This window comes from Malassezia sympodialis, genomic scaffold (genome assembly GCF_000349305.1).
Source record: "Malassezia sympodialis ATCC 42132 genomic scaffold, msy_sf_30, whole genome shotgun sequence".
NCBI lineage: Eukaryota > Fungi > Basidiomycota > Malasseziomycetes > Malasseziales > Malasseziaceae > Malassezia > Malassezia sympodialis.
The window spans coordinates 1-18,644 of record NW_017387828.1 but is presented as its reverse complement, the minus strand read 5'-3'; the positions used below and the strand labels follow the sequence as shown (position 1 = coordinate 18,644).

Here is an 18,644-nt window from a genome sequence, read left to right as displayed (position 1 = left end):
CATAGCTATGCGACTACGACAAGGGCACCTGGTACTTGTGCAGCACCTCCTGCACCACCGCGCTCTCCTCGGCCGGCACCTGCGCGAGGAGCGCGGGCACGGTGCCGGGATGGCGCGCGCTCGCCGCGCCGAGCTGCCGCGCGAGGTACGCGCCGAGGTCGTGGCCGGCCCATGTGGCGGCGCCGGCCTCGCGACTCGGTCCGGCTGCGGCGAGCTGCGAGAATGAGGCCTGGAAGCCCTGCTCGTCGAGCTCGGCCTCCTCGTCGACCGCCTCGTCGGCCGCGGCCGCACTCTGCGCGAGGAGACGGAGTGTGGCCGTAGCGAGCGGTGGCCACGCTGCTGTCTGTGCGCCGGCGAGGAGCGCCTCGCTCTCGGTCAGCAGGCGCACGAGGCCGGCGAGGGTCGGGAAGCGCTGCCTCGCGGTCAGCTTCGCGAGGTCCGGCGCCACGACGTTCTGTGTGAGCTGCACAAAGAGGCCGGGCTGCACGCTCTCGAATGCCTGCACGACCTGCTCGGGGTACCCGTCCTGCTGCACGCCGCAGAAGAAGCCGAAGAACGCCGCAAACTGCTGCGAGAACTTCTCCGTCTTGCTCGACTGCAGGCGCACGAGCATGAGCGTGAGCACCGGCTGCATGTACGGCCGCATCACGTCGACGGGCAGCTGCGCGAGGAGGGCGCGCAGCAGGTCGAAGCCGTAGGAGTCGTTCAGCCGGCTCGAGATGAGCTTCTGGTAGATGCCGAGGCACGACTCGACGTGCCCGTGCTGCACGAGGTACGCGGGCGACTGCGCGAGGTACGCGCGCAGCAGGCGCACAAGCGCCGGCACATGCCCACGCGACTCCCACAGCGCGGGCATGAGCAGCGGCGGCAGCAGCGAGCGGTACGCATCCGGCAGCTCACGCGCCGTGTCGACGGCGGCGTGCGCCTCGAGCAGCTGCGCCATGATCTGGAACACGTACGGCATGTACTCGGCGACGTCCGCCTGCAGCAGGCCGGTGAACACGGGGAACAGGTGCTCTTCCGCCGCGGCAATCTGCGCCGCCGTGCGCGAGCCGGCGACGCGCACGAGCGCCGACACGGACTCGAAGAGGAACTGCGTGAACCGGGGGTTGCTGGGGTTGCGCGCAGTCAGCTGCACAATGTCGCGCAGGTGCGCGAGCACGTCCATCGCGTACGGCTCGACCGTGTGCTGCGCCGTGAGCAGCACACGCATCACGCATTTCATTACGTGGTCGTTCTCCGCGACCTGCTCGGGCGTGGCGCGCTGCTCGACCGTGGCGAGGAGCGCCTGCAGGATGCCCTGGCTCATCGGCGCCATGTCGTCCGGGGTGAACATGCGCTGGCCCTGCGTGCGCAGGAACAGGATGCGCTCGATCGAGATGGCCGCGTAGGTGCACGCCACATAGTGCGGCGCCTGCAGGTGGTGGATCAGCAGGGGCAGCACGCTCAGCAGCTGCTCCTTCGTCAGCTGGTTGCGGAACGTGTACAGGTACCTGATCGCGTCGACCTGGAGGATCGGGTGCGCCTGCGCCGCCGCGCTGCCCGGCTGCAGGTCCTCGAGCACATGCTCCGAGAAGAACTGCACCACATCCACGCGCGCGTTCGTCGCCGAGACGCCGTGCTGCATCGACGAGCCCTGCGCGGCGATGGACGTGAGCAGGTACAGCGCCGCATCCTTGCGCCTCCAGTTCTGTGCGGGGTTCGCGCGGTACTCGGCGAGGTATGCGTGGATGTGCCGCAGGGCAAGCGCGGTGACCGGCTCGGCGAACTGCTCCAGGAGCGCCCGCACAAACTCGGACGCTGCGCGCCGGCGCGTATCGACCTCCATGCTCTGCTCCAGGTCGCGGCGGATGTACTCCATCGGGTTGTCCTCGAAGATCTCCTCGTCGACGTCCCGCAGCTGCATGTTCGGCAGGACGATCGCCGTGCAGAGCTGCTCGAGCGTCGCCTCTGCCTCGAACATCTCGCGCTGGTGGCCCATCCGCACCACCGCGGACAGGAAGCCAATCGCCTTGCTCACAATCACGTCGTACTTCTCTGACGTGCTGTACGTGCCAAGCATGTCCCACACCGCCTGCACATACTCCGGCAGCTGCGGCAGAACGTCCAGGTACCGCTTTGCATACAGCTCAAAGATCTCACACACGCTGCTGCGGATCTTGTCGAGCGGGCTCGGGGCCACGTCGTCCTCGTCGCCCAGGAGCTCGGCGCGCCGGAACGAGAGGAGACTCGTAAACATGGGCGACAGCATAGGGATCGCATCCTCGAACTGCGGCGGCAGGTCCTGGGCCGACAGGTCGTAGAAGAGCTGCAGCAGCAGCATCAGGCACGTCGCCAGCGGCGGCATGGTGCCCGCGGGCGTCGCGGGATCGAGCAGCATCGCGTGCATGCGCTGCAGCAGCTCGAGCAGCGGGTTCGCCATCTTGCCGAGCACGAGGTTGATCTCGGAGTACAGGGCATCCGAGCGGAACTGGCTGCGCCAGCGCCGGAAGATGGCATGCGACGTCGCCAACACCGACAGCAGCACTTGGTGGTGCTCGGTGCTGAGCTGCGCGACGAGCTCGTCAATGAGCTCGGGCCACACGTCCGGGAAGTCGCTCGCGGCCACCAGTGCAATGCTCTCGTTCATCTGTGACAGGATGGCCTGGCTCGGCATCGGCCCACTCGCGAGCGCCACCAGCACCGGCACGAGCTGCTGCCGGACGGCGGCCTTCTCCTCGGGGAGCACGGCATCTGATGCCTCCTCCGTCTCGCTGTCCATGTGCCAGCGCATCTTGCACAGGTTTTTAAACTGGATCGCGGCCGCGAGCCGGATCGCTGTCGACGCCGACTCGGACTGCACGAGCGCAAGCAGCAGGAACGCAAAGCGCGGCTGCCCTTGCAGCTGCGCCAGCTGCTCCTCAGCTGCCTTTCGCTGCGCTGGATTCAGCGTCTGCTGGAAGAGAGACGCAAGCGATGCCAGCTGCTGGGGATCCGTAGGGTCCATGTCGCTCGTCGCCGAGACCAACACACGCGGCGCCGACGCTTCGCTCGCATCACGTGCCATCGGCTGCGGCCTCTTCGTGACTCGCACTACGATGGTCCCTCCGGCGCCGCGGCCGCCCCCGGACGCGCCGTGGGTCGTGCAGAAGTATGGTGGAACGAGCGTGGGCAAGTTCCTCACGACGATCGTCGACTCGATCACGCCGTCGTACCTGCAGACGAACCGCGTCGTGATCGTTTGCTCGGCGCGCTCCGGGCAGACCAAGGCGCTGGGCACGACGAACCTGCTGCTCCAGGCGAGCCAGGAGGCCATGTCGTCGGCCTGTGCGCCGCTGTCAACTGGATCGACACCCATGTCGTCGTCGTTCCATGGCGGCTCGCTCTCGTCGTCGCAGATCGAAGGCGCGCCGTCGTTCCACGCTACCGTCGACAAGATCCAGCAGGACCACCTCGACGCGGCCGCGACGGCCGTGCCGAACAGCAGCGAGCTGCGTGCACAGCTCGAAAGCGACATTGTCGCCGAGTGCGATAGCCTGCGCGAGTTCCTCCAGGCGGCGAGGATCCTCAACGAGGTCTCGCCGCGCTCGCGCGATGTGATTATGGGACTGGGCGAGCGCCTCGCGTGCTGCATCGTGTGTGCCGCGCTGAAGGACCGCGGCATTGCGTCGGACCTCATCACGCTCGAATCGGTCGTGAGCGAGATCGACGAGGACATTGTGCGTCCGCCGTCCAACACCTGGGAAAGCAGCAACTATCTGGAGCAGCCGTTCTACGACGCGCTCTCTGTCGTGCTCGCCGACAAGATCCGCGCGTGCAGCGGCGTGCCGGTGGTCACGGGCTACTTCGGCAATGTGCCCGGCTCGCTGCTCAGCCAGGTCGGCCGTGGCTACACGGACCTGTGTGCGGCGCTCTGTGCCGTCGGCCTCAAGGCGAGTGAGCTGCAGATCTGGAAGGAGGTCGACGGCGTGTTTACTGCGGATCCCCGCAAGGTCCCGACGGCGCGCCTCGTCCCGTCCATCACGCCGGAAGAGGCCGCCGAGCTCACGTACTATGGCAGTGAGGTCATCCATCCGTTCACGATGGAGCAGGCCATCAAAAAGTCGGTGCCGATCCGCATCAAAAACGTGGAGAACCCGACCGGCTCGGGCACGGTCATCTTCCCTGACCACACGTCCGTGTCCGTCGACGACGATATCCGGCACGATCCCTTCGTTGACGGGCATGTCGAGCAGCCTGGCCCGCCGTCAGGCTCCTGCACGCCGGACGTCGTGGCGGAGCGGCGCAAAGCGCCGACGGCCGTGACAATCAAGGACAACATCCTCGTGCTGAACGTGCACAGCAACCGCAAAACCATCAGCCACGGCTTTTTCGCGCGCATCTTTGGCACGCTCAACCGCTACGGCGTCGTGGTCGACCTGATTTCGACGTCGGAGGTGCACGTGTCGATGGCCATGACGGCCGAGCTCAAGCCGCGCACGCTCGAGCGGCTCAGTGCGGAGCTGGAGCACATTGGCACCGTGAGCGTGCTGCGCAACATGGTGATTCTTAGCCTCGTCGGCAAGGAAATGCGGCACATGGTCGGTGTGGCTGGCCGCATGTTCAGTACGCTCGCGGAAGGCAACGTCAACATTGAGATGATCAGTCAGGGCGCGAACGAGATCAACATCTCGTGCGTGATCCACGAGGCCGCTGCGCTCAAGGCACTCAATCTGATCCACTACTCGATCCTCGAACTGTCGCCCAAGCCATGCAACATGGAGGGCGGCACCTTTGGGCGCTCGTTCTTCTAGCTATCTTCCACGCTCGGTAGCACACGCATAAGCAGCTTGCCCGTCGTTCGACGGCTCAGCAGGTCACGCTGCGCCGTCTGCACGCCCTCGGCGCTCAGCACATACTCGCGCCACACATTCACATGCAGCGTCTCGTGCTTCAGCATGTCCAGTAGGAGGCCCGTATAGTGCTCCATCTCGGCCTGTGTCGCCAGGTAGTTGTAGAGACTTGGGCGCAGGAGCTTGATGTTCTTCGAGGACAGGCGGTGCAGGGACACGGGCTCTGGCACGCCACTCGACTGTCCAAAGCTCACGAGCGTGCCGAGACGCGCAATCAGCTCAAAGTCGCGGTCGAACGTCGACTTGCCGACCGAGTCGTACACAACATGCACGCCTGTGCCGCCCGTCACCTCGTTCACACGCGCCACAAGGTCGTCGTCGTACAGAAAGACATGCGCAGCGCCGTGGCGCTTGACCAGCTCAGCCTTCTCCCGCGTAGATGTAGTACCGATCACTTTGGCGCCCAGGTGCGTCGCGATCTGCACGAGCAGGAGGCCAGTGCCACCGGCCGCCGCATGAACGAGCACCCAGTCGTCCCGCTGGACCGCGTACGCCGCGTGCGCCAGCGTCAGCGCCGTTAGGCCCTGCGTCAGCGCCGCGGTGGCGGTGCGGGTATCGATCTCAACGGGCAGCTTGACGACCCGCCGACGCTCGACGAGGATGCGCTCCGCAAACGAACCCGTCGTTAGCGCCACAACGCGGTCGCCCTCGGCCAGGTCCGTGACATGGGCGCCGACCTCAACGACGCGGCCGCCACACTCCTGCCCGAGGGTCATCGGGAGCTCAGCGGGGTACAGGCCCGAGCGGAAGTAGGTGTCAATAAAGTTGACACCTGCGATCTCAGGCTTGATGAGCACGTCATCGGGGCCGCACTCGGGCGCCGGCACCGTGTCGCACACAATCACGTCGAGATCGCCAGGCTGGTGAAACCGGATGGCCTTCATGTGGAGTGAAGAAGCTACAGATTCTTGATAAAGTTTATGGCCTTCCCGAATGCCTTGGCGGGCCCATGCTTTTCGCCGGGGCTCTCACCTGTAGCACAGCAGCAGTGCGACGCATTCAGGTCAAAGTCCTGTGCCTGCAGGCACATGACACGCGCCTTCCGGTTGTCCCATCCGTCGTCGACCTTCGGTGTGCAGTGGAACATGCACAGGACGCGCCCGTCGCTCGTCGGCACAAACGACGCATGGCCGGGACCGTAGGGGCCGCCCTTGGAGCGCTCGCTCATGAGCAGCGGCGCCGAGCGCTTCTTCCACGACTGGGGGTTCAGTGGGTCGTTGCCCACGAGCGCCAGGAGACCCAGCTTGTAGTCGCATGTCCAGCTGCCATGCGCACTGTACACAATACCGCGGAAGCCGGAGAATTCGACAAACGATGGGCCCTCGTTCACGCCGCGCTTGCCGCCGTCAGGGCGCTCCCAATGCTCGGTCGGCTTCGAGATGGTGATCAGCGTGTCGGGAATCGCCTCCGTCGGCGACGCGAGCTTGACGAGGAACAGGTCCTGCTCGGTGTCGGAGTTGTCACCGATGGGCCAGCCGGAGTAGCAGCAGTACAGCTGACCCTGCAGCGTGAACACGGTCGCATCAATCGCCCAGTGGTCCGGCACACCCTGGAGGGGGCCCAGGAACTGCCAGCCGCTCGGGTCCATAGGGTCTGGGTTCTGCGAGCGCAGCACAAGCGTGCGGTGCGACGCGGGGCCCTGGCCCGGCTTCTCACCACTGAAGTAAATGTACCATGCACCGTTCAGCTGGTGCAGCTCCGGCGCCCAGATACCAGGCGCCCACCCCGAGCCATCGGGACGCCACACCAGGCTCTTTTGCGGCTGGTGGAAGTCCTCGATGTTGTTCGAGGCCCAGATCTCAATGCGGTCACCCAGCGTAAAGGTCAGGTAGTACTGGCCATTCGCTGCGAGAACCCAAGGGTCCGGCATATCAACATTCGAAATAGGGCGGCACGACATGGTGGAAGTTGGGTCGGGCCGTGCGTGGCTCGAGCCATGTCAAGTGATCGAGCGGGGCCGGAGAAACCTCAGCGTTGGATGTGATTGGTTGTGTATCTGCCACCTCCACGATCACCCGCTGCCGAGACGAGCCCCTGGTCTGTCGCCTTGGATGCCCGTAGTATCTTTTATGTCCTCAGTTCGACTCCGCCTCGATCTTCTTTCGTACTTCGGAGTTCCTGCGTCCCACATGGGGCTCACTCTTAGTTTGCGATGTCTCCAATGAAAAAGTGCTTAAGAGTGGAGGATGCAGTGCCATTTCCGGTTCGGTCTTCCGTCGCCGTGACACCGACGAGCGCAGATATGTCTATAAAGGCATAGACCCGCCCTATGGTTGCGCCACATGGCTAGTCTCCTGCATCAGATCGTTGCCCTCTGTGCGGCTGTGCTCTTGGCCCTCCATAGTGCCGAGGCAGCGCAGTTTCACTGGCATCCGAACGAAGTCCAAGGCACCGCATGGGACTACATCGTTGTCGGTGGAGGTCTATCGGGCCTCGTCGTGAGCCGGCGCCTGGCTGAAGAGAAGGGCACGAAGGTGCTGGTGATCGAGCCAGGTACGGACGAGCGCAAGAATCCCGACATCTACAAGGTCTCCAAGTACGGCGCCGTGTATGATACGCCGCTGGACTGGGCCTTTAAGACCACGCCGCAGGCTGTGATTGGCAACCACACGCGCAAGATCCGTGGGGGCCGCGTGCTGGGCGGATCCACGGCCATTAATGGCGCCGCATGGAACCGTGCTGCCAAGTCTCAGTACGATTTGCTGGGTGACATTGTGGGCGACGACCGCTTTAACTTTGCTACGCTGCAGTCGTACATGAACCGCGCCGAATCGTTTGTGCCGCCCAACGCAGCGCAGCGCAAGGCTGGCGCTGACTATGTTCCCTCAGCGCACGGCAAGAATGGCCCTCTGTCCATTGGTTTCTCGCCTATCCACCTCGCCAAGCGCATGTTCACGGGCCCTGCGCCCCGCGTCTTTATAGAGGCGGTCAACGCTGTTCTCCATGCGCCCACGCTCCGTGACCAGTGCGATGGTAACAACACCGGTGTTGCCTTCACGCCTACGTCGATCAGCCAGCAAGATACTCGCCAGGCGTCGTATATGTACCTGAATGGCACGCACGACAACCTGCACATCTTGCTGGGCAACCGCGTCACTCACCTGCTGTGGAACGACGGCACTCCGCGCACGGCCACAGGGGTTCAGGTGCAGGGTAAAGCGGAGGACAAGCCGACGGTCGTCCATGCGAATGGCGACGTGATCCTCGCGGCCGGTGCGTTGAACACGCCCGGTATCCTCGAGCGCTCGGGTGTCGGCGCGAAAAATGTCCTAGAGAAGGCGGGCATTCGGCAAGTAATCAACCTGCCGGGTGTGGGCAAGAATCTGCAAGAGCAGACGATGAACACCATGGGCCTCAAGGCGAATGTCAACTACACTGGCGGCGGTCCGTCGAATACGATTGCCAACTCAAACATCTACCAGCTGTTCCGGAATGCCACCCAGGTGAGGAAGTACATGTACGAGCACCTGGACGAGTGGTCGAAGAAGCTGCAGTCGCAGGGCCATGTGGTGCATGCGAGCACACTGCAGCAGCACTGGAAGTACGTGATGCACTCGTTCCTGGAGCAGGGTGCGCCAGTTACGGAGCACTTTTTCGACACGGGCTACCCGGCCAACTCGTACGGCATCGACACGTGGTTCCTGCTGCCTTTCTCGCGCGGCTCGGTGCATGTAACGTCGCCGGATGCCTTTGCGCCGCCGACGCTGGATCCGAACTACTTTGCCGTGCCCATTGACATGGATTTCCAGGTCGCTTCGATGCGCACGAACCGTCGGCTCTTCCGCCACATGAGCAAGCAGCCTGGGTTCGAGCAAGGCGAAAATGTGCCCGGCACAGACCTGGTGCCAGACAATGAGAATAACTACGATGCGTGGCGCGCGTGGATTCTTGGTCTGGAAGGCAAAGGCTACGGCTTTGGCACGGTGTCGCACCCGATCGGCACCTGCTCGATGATGCCCCATGCCGATGGTGGCGTCGTCGGACCACGCTTCTCCCTGTATGGCGCGACCAATGTCCGCATTGTTGATGCGTCGATCCTGCCTGTGCAGGTTTCGGCGCACCTGTCTAGTACACTGTACGGTCTCGCTGAATTCGCTGCCGATATGATTCGCGACCGTGACTGATTTCCTATAGCATTACAACCGTTTCAACTCGAATTTTCCCTTCATATATCTCGCCGCAATGACGAACACGGCGCCCACCAGGAACGAGACACATCCAAACGCCTGTGCCCCGGTGAACTTGCCATCTTGGATGGTAATGAGGCGGCCCGCAATGGGGGTGCCGCTGAGTCCCGCAAGACTAGCGACAGAGAAGAAGAGGCCTATATGCATGCCATTCTTGCTGACATGCGGCGATAGGCTCGGCACAGAGGCGGGCGCCAGGCCCATCATGGCCGCAGAAAACAAACCGTAGAACACGACAAACGCCCACATGCCCGACATACTTTTCACAGCCATCCAGCAGCCCGTGAGGATACCCAAGATCACCATGACAGGGATGATCGAGTTGATGGGGCCTATGCGGTCGGCGATGATAGCGGGTATGATGCGACCGGGGAAGCCAATGCCGTTCATTACAAGCATGAGGTTGAACGTCGTCGAGTCGTCGGCCTGGAACTTTTCCTGCGCAAAGGTACGCACGAAAAAGAAGGCCACAAAGTTGCCCCAAAAGGCAAAGAAGCAGCCCAGTGTAAACAGGGAAAAAGTAGGCTCCTTGAATGTGGACAACTCCAGTATAGGCCCACGCCGTGGCGGGACGTAGGGACGGATCAAGATGATCGCAACCACGCCATTAAAAAGCATGACAAAGCCCATCACACGCACCGTCCACCCGAAGCCAATTGAGGGGAGGAGCGTTTCGGCAATAGCGGGAAAGATCAGGCCACCCGTCGATGTGCCACAGGACATCAAACACATTGCCACCACCCGGTTCTTTTTAAAGTAGGATGACACGACTGAGACGGCCGGCGCAAACGCAAATCCATTGCCAATACCCTGGCATACACCTTGGGCAAGCAGAACCTGCCAGTACTCTTTGCACACAGACGTTGTAAACACGCCCACCATCTGCAGACACACCCCCAATACGATCAGGTGGCGCGCATACCCTGCATCTGATGCTCGACCAGTGATGATCGACATGCCAAAGAGGAAAAAGATCTCAAGGGATCCAATCCATGCAATATCTGAGGGGGAGTGCTGTAGGTTATTCACGTAGTAGGGCTGGAAGATACCAAAGGACGTCATATAGCCCCACCCATTCAAGACAAGCAGATGAGCACCGAGCACCTGGAGCCAGCCCCTCAGGCTGCCATCGGGCGGCTCTTCACAGGTCTGAGTAACCTGCTTCTCCAGCACCACCTCCTTGTCTAGAGAGCTGGATGGGCTCTCTATGCGTTCCATCGAGGTGACACGCTATCTGCGCGACTACACTTTTTTCTTGAGTCATTTGATGCTTACGTCATTACTCGGATCCGTCGGATTTGGACCTGCGCATATCGGTATAGCCGAGCTGTATCTCTCTTATCTATCCGGGACCTGGCAGCATCGTGCCGACTTGTTTGGGAGAGGGGCCCTCTTGATGAATCTAGTCTCACAATAGTGCGTCAGTAGTCGCGCCCACCACTGCGCGTCGGCGTAGACTCCGGCCATGCTAGCGCACGCGGCGCGTCATGTGGAGGTTATCGCAGCCGTCTCTTGCCTCGACCCACCATGGACCACGTCCCCACGCTGGACATTCGCCGCTACGATAGCGAGCGGGACGCTTTTGTGCGAGAAATGGGGCAGACGTTTCAGAAGTATGGATTCTGTTGTGTGAGTGGGCACGGGATCCCTTCGGAGGTAATCACGTCCGCGTACGAGGCGTTCCAGGCATTTTTTGCACTACCAACGTCTGTGAAGCAGAAGTACCACATACCTGGCATAGGCGGCGCGCGAGGATACACTCCCTTTATGGTCGAGACGGCCAAAGGGTCTCAGTGGGCTGACCTTAAAGAGTTCTGGCACGTCGGCCGCGATATACCTCGGGACTCGAAGTATGCCGACGTCATGGCGCCGAATGTATGGCCATCCGAAGTGCCAGCATTTCAGATGCAGGCGCGCCAGCTCTTTGATGCGCTCGACAGTCTGGGCGTGCGCATTTTGCGCGCCCTCGCCCTCTATATCGGGCTGCCCGAGACATTTTTCGACCGCATCGTCGATCAAGGCAACTCGATCCTCCGGCCGATTCACTACCCGCCTATGGCTGAGGAGGATGTCCCGAATGTACGGGCAGGCGCGCACGAGGACATCAACTTGATTACACTGCTGGTCGGTGCAAGTGCCGAGGGCCTCGAGGTCCTCAGTGATGGGGCCTGGCTGCCTATCACGACACAGGGCGATGCGATCGTCGTCAACATCGGCGATATGCTGCAGCGACTCACCAACCACGTATATCCGTCGACCACGCACCGTGTCGTCAACCCCCTGAACGAAAAGAGGGGCAAACCGAGATTCTCTGTCCCCTACTTTCTCCATCCCAACCCTGATGTGCCGCTAGACCCGCTTCCCTGCTGCATCACGCCGGAGAACCCATCACGGTATTCGACGTCGCTCACGGCCCACGAATTCCTGCTCGAGCGTCTTCGCGATATCAAGCTCCTTTAGTCATCACATCTACTTATTGGCTCTAGATATGCCCGTCACGGTCGCCATGACGATCATCACGGTGCTGGGCCCGTGCTTGCGCACCCTCGATAACCCGGCACTGTACCATGCCCTGAGACAGGCATCGCAGCAGGGTGGAAGCGTTATAGCTCTCTTTGTCGAAGACCCCACGCAGCGGCGGCCGGGCGCTGCTTTCACGTGGTGGACACGCAAGTCTCTGCCGCTCCTCCGCGCGCAACTTGAGCGTCTCCATGTGCCGTTGGTGTGTCTCCAGGCATCCTATCCAGCGGTAGCCAATATTCTAGTACAGAAAAAGGGCATTGAGAAGGTTTATGTGAATCGGCGCTGGGGCGGGACGACGGCGGAGCAAGACGCGTCCTTCACACGAATCCTAGAGCAGGCCGACATCGCTCTGCAAGCCTATACGGCGCACACAGTGCATGAGCCATGGGATGTCAAGACAGGACAGGGAGGCTACTACCGCGTCTATACGCCCTTTTCAAAAAAGCTGATGTCGATCCAGCCTCGCCTGCTCGACGAGCCCCCGCCACAAGCGGCTAGCTCGGCGGACGGCGAGGGAGAGGCATTGGTCCGTGCTTGTCGAGACTCGGACGCGGTCGAAGTCCTCGATTGGGACCGCCCTGCAGAGCCGTTTGATCCTGCGTGGGCACGCAACTTCTCGTGGAAGCCCGGCGCTGAGCAGGCGGAGCATGCCCTGCGCACTTTTTTGGAAGACCTGCTGCATGACTACCAGACAAACCGGGACCTGCCCTATGAAAAGGCGACGTCGAGATTATCGCCCTACCTCGCCCACGGCGAAATTAGTCCCCATCGCGTTCTGTACGAAACTCGCAAGACTCGCTCACAATTTCGGTCGGGCCAGAACAAGGCCGCTGTCGCGTCCGCCGATACGTTTGAGCGTGAGCTCTTCTGGCGCGAATTCAACTACCATCTGTTATACCACGAGCCTGATCTCGCGGAGCGGAATCACAATCCGCGGTTTGACTCTTTTCCATGGGAATGGCCGGCGAAGGCCCCGCAAGTACAACAGGCGTGTCAGGAAGACACTCACTCTCGTGGTGACGAGCACGCCGCGCTCGAGGCACGGGCTGCGTTCGAGTGCTGGAAGTCGGGTCATACTGGCATTCCGTTGGTCGATGCGGGAATGCGTCAGCTGTGGGAGACTGGATGGATGCACAATCGGGTGCGCATGGTTGTCGCCTCGGTGTTGACGAAGAACCTGCGGATTCATTGGCGCCTTGGCGAGGCTTGGTTTTGGGATACGCTCGTGGATGCGGATCCTGCAAGCAATCCCGGCAACTGGCAGTGGGTCGCCGGTACCGGTGCCGATGCCGCCCCGTTTTTCCGCATTTTTCATCCGGGTCGACAGGCGGATCGTTTCGACGAGCGCTGTGCGTATGTTCGCGCCTGGGTGCCTGAGCTTCGACGTGAATCTACCCAGTCAATTTCGGACCGGTACGAGAAGGGCCAGGCTGATTCAAAATATATATCATCGGCGCTATCTCATCCATCACCAGCCAGTGCCTGGACCCAGTATCTCGTGGACCCGAGCGCTACCGAGAATAAGGGGGCTCTCTTTCGGCGCAGTCAAGTGGCGAAGCCAGAGGATGATTACCGGTCGCCCATCGTCAACTTGAAGCAGAGTCGAGCGGCTGCCTTGGAGGCCTATCGAGGGCCCCGTTCAGATGAAGATCGGCCTGCTAAAAAACCTAAAGTAGAAAAGTAGGATCGTTTATACTCATGAGCCCCGGCCCAGGCTAGGAAAGCCTGCCTGTTCTGATTCATGTCGAATTCTCGTTGACCAAAGGTCTGAGAGATTTTGCTTTTCCAATGTTCGTGCCCGTACGCTTCTCGTTGCCAACGCGCATGACCGCTTGGTCCACCGGTGGATATCCCCTGAGAAGCATGTTCAGCTTATTAATCGGTTCCAGCCGTTGCATGTCCGATTGCTTTTTGGTACATGGAAATCCGGCGCTCGAACCACACGGGTCCAAAAAACGACGGTACTTAAGCTCGCCCTCAGTAACTATTGTCGACCACCATGTTCTCCCAGCTCATCCACTTGGCATTGCTTCCTCTTGCTGTCTTGGCTGCCCCCGGGCCGGAACCATTGAGAGACCACGACCTGTTCTGCTTCCGCCGTGAGCCGGACCTGTCCAAGTTCAGGAACGACGGAACAGCGACGGGCCAAATTTGCGACACTCTCACAAGTGGCCGTTATGTTTTCAATGCTGACGAGACTATTTGCAGAGTCAAGGATTATGATGTGAAGTGGTTCCAGGAGCGCTGCCAAAGTCACGTCGACGAGAAGGCCCCGAAAGGCACCAAATTTAGTGCTGGTACCACCATTCAGACTCCACTTGAGTTTGATCTGTACTGCTTTAGCTATCCTTCGGATATGGGAAAAGGCCCACACAGTGCCGCGAGGAGCAGACTTGATATCCAGGCGACGAAGGATGTATGCGGTACACTCTCAAGTGGCAAGTACCAAGATGAACCGACGAAACGGTCGTGCAGGGTTGCCAGCTATGACGTGCAGTGGTTCACGGATCGTTGCGCAGCAGTAGACAAGGTGGGACGTGGTTTCTACGCTGGAACGGACCTTGAGCCTGTGATAGATCTGTCGGTGGGCGTTGAAACCCACCATTAGAACCTATCAGCCTTTGGAAAGACGACTCAGTTCTGCAATACGCAGGTGTGCTTTTGTCATGTGCATACTTGAGTTCTTGTTTTCTACGCGTTATTAATAGTTGCTTAGTTGAACGTAGACAGAGTTAATGACACTCCACTGCATTGAGGGCGTAGCTGACGAGAAGCAATTATTCAATGCAAATGGTGATACTCAATGGACTTAAAGGACACTTGAAATAGAAGCCTATGTTTAACTTCCTTCCGATTTGGAGGATCATATGCCTATCCTGTCAGGCAAGCGTCAAGAAGATCTTAAATGCATGGTGTAAAATAGCACATACGGAAAGGGTCCAAGCTCTTACTTTCCGTCAAGGAGCAAAGCATTTCATGCCCCAGTCCGCATATCAGTTAGAAGCGTTATCCACGTTTCTCCCATTCCATATCTCTTGTTCAAGAAAAATACTCTCAATTACCAAACTGTATCAGTAATTTGGATATCAAAATGATGAACGTGCAAGAAGGATATTCGTGTACTAAGGTCTAGGATCCCTTTGATCTAATATGCTCAATGCTGAAACTCGTCATGGTACGACCAGTTTTCCCTACAAATGCCTTAATAAGTGGATGTAATCCTTACATTGGACATGGTCCTGATAAGTATGCCTCTCCCAAAGTTCTGCTCTGAACGATCCATTCAGCTGTCAATACCCATGACCGCATGGCTCGACAGCCCCTGCATGGCACGTGGGCTTATTAATCGGCTCAGCTCTTTGTATGTCCGGCAGTTTCTCTTGGCACGGATTTCCGGCGCACGCGCCACATTAGTCCGATTCCAACGCGCACTTAAAGCGCGCCCTCGCAATCTTTGCAACTCCATCATGTTCTTCCAACTCATTCCTCTGGCACTCCTCCCCCTCGCTGTCTCGGCCTCGCCCACTCTTAGCAAGCACAACATGTACTGCTATGCTCAAGGAAAGGATTTGTTCGAGTTCCATATTAACGATACTGTCACCAAGGATGTCTGCAAATCACTCAACAGTGGCAAGTATCACAACATGAATAATGAAAAGTACTGTTCCGTCGCCGATTACGACGTTAAATGGTTTAAGGAGCGCTGCCAGAGCCACCCTACAGATGTGAAAACGACCAAGTGGATCGCTGGCACGGACCTGAAGATTGAGATGGATCCGAAGGAGCCGTATGAATTGTACTGTTTCAATTATTATACAACGTTCGGGAACCTTCCGGATGCCGGTGCGAAAGAACTGGACGATGATGCAACGAAAAAGGCATGTTCGGCTCTCAAGAGTGGCAAATACCAAAGTGACCCGAAGAAGAAATCGTGCAGAATGGACAAGAAGGACATTGACCAGTTTAAGGAGCAATGTTCTCAGTATCAGCCCTCGGATAGGCCCCCCTATGGAGATTGGTCCGCTGGCACGAGCCTGAATGTGGTGCTCAATCTCAAGAAGAACGCCTGAATGGAGCGTCCAGCAGGACAACCGATATATGGATCGTCGTAAAGTCGGATCTTTGGGCCGTAGTAATCGAGGTAGAGATTGCCCTGGTCCCATAAACAGTGGTTGATTACTGTCGCAGTGATGTCGCATCTAGCCTTGCTCTCATGTAGTTGGGTTTCAATTTCTTGGTCGGGGAAATGAGCCAAAATAACCAGAGCAGGAAACAGGTCTAAAGACGAAGCATCAGGAAACCGAGATATCGAAAAAAGATGGGTCAGAGGGTTCCATAACTGTATCCGTTACGTGAACAAAAATCCTGGATAGGAAACATGGGTAGCAGCCTGGGACGGCAGACTTTTTGATAATACTAGACTGGTGCGGAGCGGGGCAGTAGCCCACATACAGAGAATGAAGAGAGTCGCAAAAGCGAGGAGCTGTCTGTGGCCAAAAGAAAAGACAATGTGGGGAGTATACACATCTCCTACTATTCATATATTTTGGTATACAACGCCAATGTTAACCACCAAGATTCCGTTGCTGGCAGTTGAAGCTCAGCTTGCCTATTCTCGCAAGCTGGTCGCTTCTAACAAAATTTAGCCATGGAATTGAAGAGCTTGACTCTCAGTCTGCAAGGGGTAACAAGTATGAACCAATCTCCAGACAGGCATACAGCCCATTCACGATAGAGGTAGCTTCTTTCCGATCGCTAGGCAACGTCACGGACGTCCGATATTCGCCACACTTTCGTACGGGGATCCACACGTGCCGCCATGGCGTGGAGGCCGCAAGTCCGAGATAGCCATCAAGCTCTCCTCCACACCGGATTTTGTCGTCGCAATACCGTGACCGCACCAAGGGGCATCTCGGCGCAAATGCGTATAAAGCGCGCATCGACACACCCCACTTCCCATCGTCTCAACACACTCTTCCTGATGAAGTCTTTTGCTATTCCTGCTACTCTCGCTGCACTTGCCATGGCCGCCACGCAGGCCGCCGCGGCCCCTACGCAAGCGTCCGACATGCACTGCCACAACGTCCAGGGCCCGAAGAAGCTCAGCATCCTCACAACTGGTCCGAGGCACTTTGAGTCTCGGTCCGGCGTGGCTATCCATAAAAGCTCCGATGGCCGCTATCTGCTGCATGATGGTGAGAATTCAGACGACCGGTTCGAGTTTTTCCAGTGTGACTCGCCACCGAAGGGCTTCAAGGCGTCGTCGAACAACTTGTCGCGCGGTCAGGTGAGGAGTGAGAAGCACCCAGACAAGTGCTTGACCGTGGGTGGCGTGGACAATCGCCCTCGCTACATTTATGGTCCAGAGTTCCCGGACCATCAGAAGGAGGGCGGCTTTGACACAAAGAACGGCATACTCTCGCTGCAGCCGTGTTCGGAGGACCCTCGGCTGCAGTGGTGGGAACTCATTCCTGACTCGAACAACATTTTCTACATCGGATCCGAGGGGGATATGCGGCGCGGTAAAGTGACCGGCACCTACCATCACCACGTGTTGTACAACTATCCGGTGAAGAACCCGGAAAAGGCGCCCTGGGGCACCGGCTATGGTCCCTATTTGCAGCTCTTTGAATAACTAGGGAGTTGATCATTGTTTATAGAGATTGCATTGTTGGTTGGCTAGGCGTGGGTTCGGAACTCTGGTAGAGAGAGTCCAATTCCTTGGCGACGAGACGGTATAGCTATAGTACGAGTGATGAATGTATTTAGATGAACTCTGCGCTTGGGCCACTCACTGGGAGAGGCCTCGAACAAATCCCTCAGGCGAAAGCTGACAACCTTCCTCCTTCGGCCGAGTCAAAGGGGAACTTCGCCCCCATGGCAGCCCTCCACCGACAGTTGCTCCCTCACAAGCGCCCGAACCATTGGGCCCTAGTTGGACGAATGCAGTGAGAAACAGAAGCTCTTCTTCTGGGCTCTTGAATCCAACAGCCAAATATCTCATATGAAGACCCGCTACTAGCTCACAGTGTGCCACTTATACTCCCTTCACTGAGGTCATGGATGCGCCTAAAGACTCACAGGCTTGGCATTGCCATCCCAGATCGATAGCCGACCGAATTTGAACGGCCCCTGTATCATCATTTTAACAATCAGCAAGCCATGCTGCCCCTATTTTAATACTCAATGACCTCAGTCATGGCCTCGGCGTTGCCACCGCGCGCGGCAAGCGTGACTCGCCTCCGCAGCTTGCGTACTTCCCCGCATGCACCGTCCATAGCTCCCTGTCCTGTCCAATGCGTCCAGGATTAGGGCATGTATCCGCCGTGATTACCTGGCCGTTGTGGTGCACCTGTCGAGGGCCATACCAGTGCCGGACAAGGGACTGACGTTGCTTGGCCCCCGTGCTGACAAGATCACCACACGTACAGTACAGAAAGCCATGCTCCGTGACCCACCCTTGAGGCAGGCGCTGCCTGATACAACCTGACCGCTGGCCATGGCGGCGATTGTAGTGCTGAGCATAGTTAGAAGATTGTATGCCACATATGGGACACTCGATAGCAGGCTGACATTGGGGGGGACATTCCCTAGGGAGAAGTCCCCACGTCATGCCTAGCAGAGCGAGAGCGACCTTGATCAAGGAGTAGGATTTGATGGCCCAGGCTACGCAGCCTTGGCCTAATTGCCCTGTATGACTGCCCTAGTTGCCCTTGTCAAGGTGGTCCTTAGTGCCCAAGTGAGGATGGCGAAAGGAGGACGATGGGAGGCAAGAGGGGGCGAATAGGAGGACTATAGAGCGGGAATGGGGAAGCTGGAGGCGATAGAGAAAGATTACTTCCCAGAAAGAGCGCGGAATGAGCCAAAACAATGCCCGAATAGGTGCCCAATATGACCCAGCCAAAGGGACTGAATGCGGGGTAAACGTACGAAAGTGGAGGAATTAACTTGCCACGAAACGGACCTGGCTTTAGGAGGAGGCTGACCGCTACTTCGAAAAATGAGCGAACCGAGCGGAGAGACTCCGACAGACTATATTCAGAGCACCAAAACCAACGACAAA

General features: G+C 58.8%; 8 protein-coding genes across 8 annotated transcripts; 5 read left to right on the top strand and 3 right to left on the bottom strand.

The window, feature by feature from the left end:
* Positions 1-13: 13 nt before the first annotated feature.
* Positions 14-2,986, bottom strand: MSY001_3477 (uncharacterized protein; the record flags this gene model as incomplete). Its single annotated transcript, XM_018885379.1, has 1 exon — positions 14-2,986. The coding sequence occupies one exon, from the start codon at positions 2,984-2,986 to the stop codon at positions 14-16; it is 2,973 nt and encodes a 990-aa protein (XP_018741944.1).
* A 91-nt stretch (positions 2,987-3,077) lies between these two features.
* MSY001_3476 (uncharacterized protein) lies at positions 3,078-4,772 on the top strand (the record flags this gene model as incomplete). Its single annotated transcript, XM_018885378.1, has 1 exon — positions 3,078-4,772. One exon carries the CDS (start codon positions 3,078-3,080, stop codon positions 4,770-4,772), a length of 1,695 nt encoding a protein of 564 aa, XP_018741943.1.
* Positions 4,769-6,771, bottom strand: MSY001_3475 (uncharacterized protein; the record flags this gene model as incomplete). The annotated part of the gene is made up of 2 exons (XM_018885377.1): positions 4,769-5,769; positions 5,844-6,771. 2 exons carry the CDS (start codon positions 6,769-6,771, stop codon positions 4,769-4,771), a joined length of 1,929 nt encoding a protein of 642 aa, XP_018741942.1.
* Positions 6,772-7,153: 382 nt separating this feature from the next.
* Positions 7,154-8,995, top strand: MSY001_3474 (uncharacterized protein; the record flags this gene model as incomplete). Its single annotated transcript, XM_018885375.1, has 1 exon — positions 7,154-8,995. The coding sequence occupies one exon, from the start codon at positions 7,154-7,156 to the stop codon at positions 8,993-8,995; it is 1,842 nt and encodes a 613-aa protein (XP_018741941.1).
* Positions 8,996-9,007: 12 nt separating this feature from the next.
* MSY001_3473 (uncharacterized protein) lies at positions 9,008-10,276 on the bottom strand (the record flags this gene model as incomplete). Its single annotated transcript, XM_018885374.1, has 1 exon — positions 9,008-10,276. The coding sequence occupies one exon, from the start codon at positions 10,274-10,276 to the stop codon at positions 9,008-9,010; it is 1,269 nt and encodes a 422-aa protein (XP_018741940.1).
* A 309-nt stretch (positions 10,277-10,585) lies between these two features.
* MSY001_3472 (uncharacterized protein) lies at positions 10,586-11,518 on the top strand (the record flags this gene model as incomplete). The annotated part of the gene is made up of 2 exons (XM_018885373.1): positions 10,586-10,687; positions 10,778-11,518. The coding sequence occupies 2 exons, from the start codon at positions 10,586-10,588 to the stop codon at positions 11,516-11,518; spliced, it is 843 nt and encodes a 280-aa protein (XP_018741939.1).
* Positions 11,519-11,546: 28 nt separating this feature from the next.
* Positions 11,547-13,265, top strand: MSY001_3471 (uncharacterized protein; the record flags this gene model as incomplete). Its single annotated transcript, XM_018885372.1, has 1 exon — positions 11,547-13,265. One exon carries the CDS (start codon positions 11,547-11,549, stop codon positions 13,263-13,265), a length of 1,719 nt encoding a protein of 572 aa, XP_018741938.1.
* A 1,783-nt stretch (positions 13,266-15,048) lies between these two features.
* On the top strand, positions 15,049-15,651 carry Mala s 7b (putative allergen; the record flags this gene model as incomplete). Its single annotated transcript, XM_018885371.1, has 1 exon — positions 15,049-15,651. The coding sequence occupies one exon, from the start codon at positions 15,049-15,051 to the stop codon at positions 15,649-15,651; it is 603 nt and encodes a 200-aa protein (XP_018741937.1).
* Between the last annotated feature and the right edge of the window lie 2,993 nt (positions 15,652-18,644).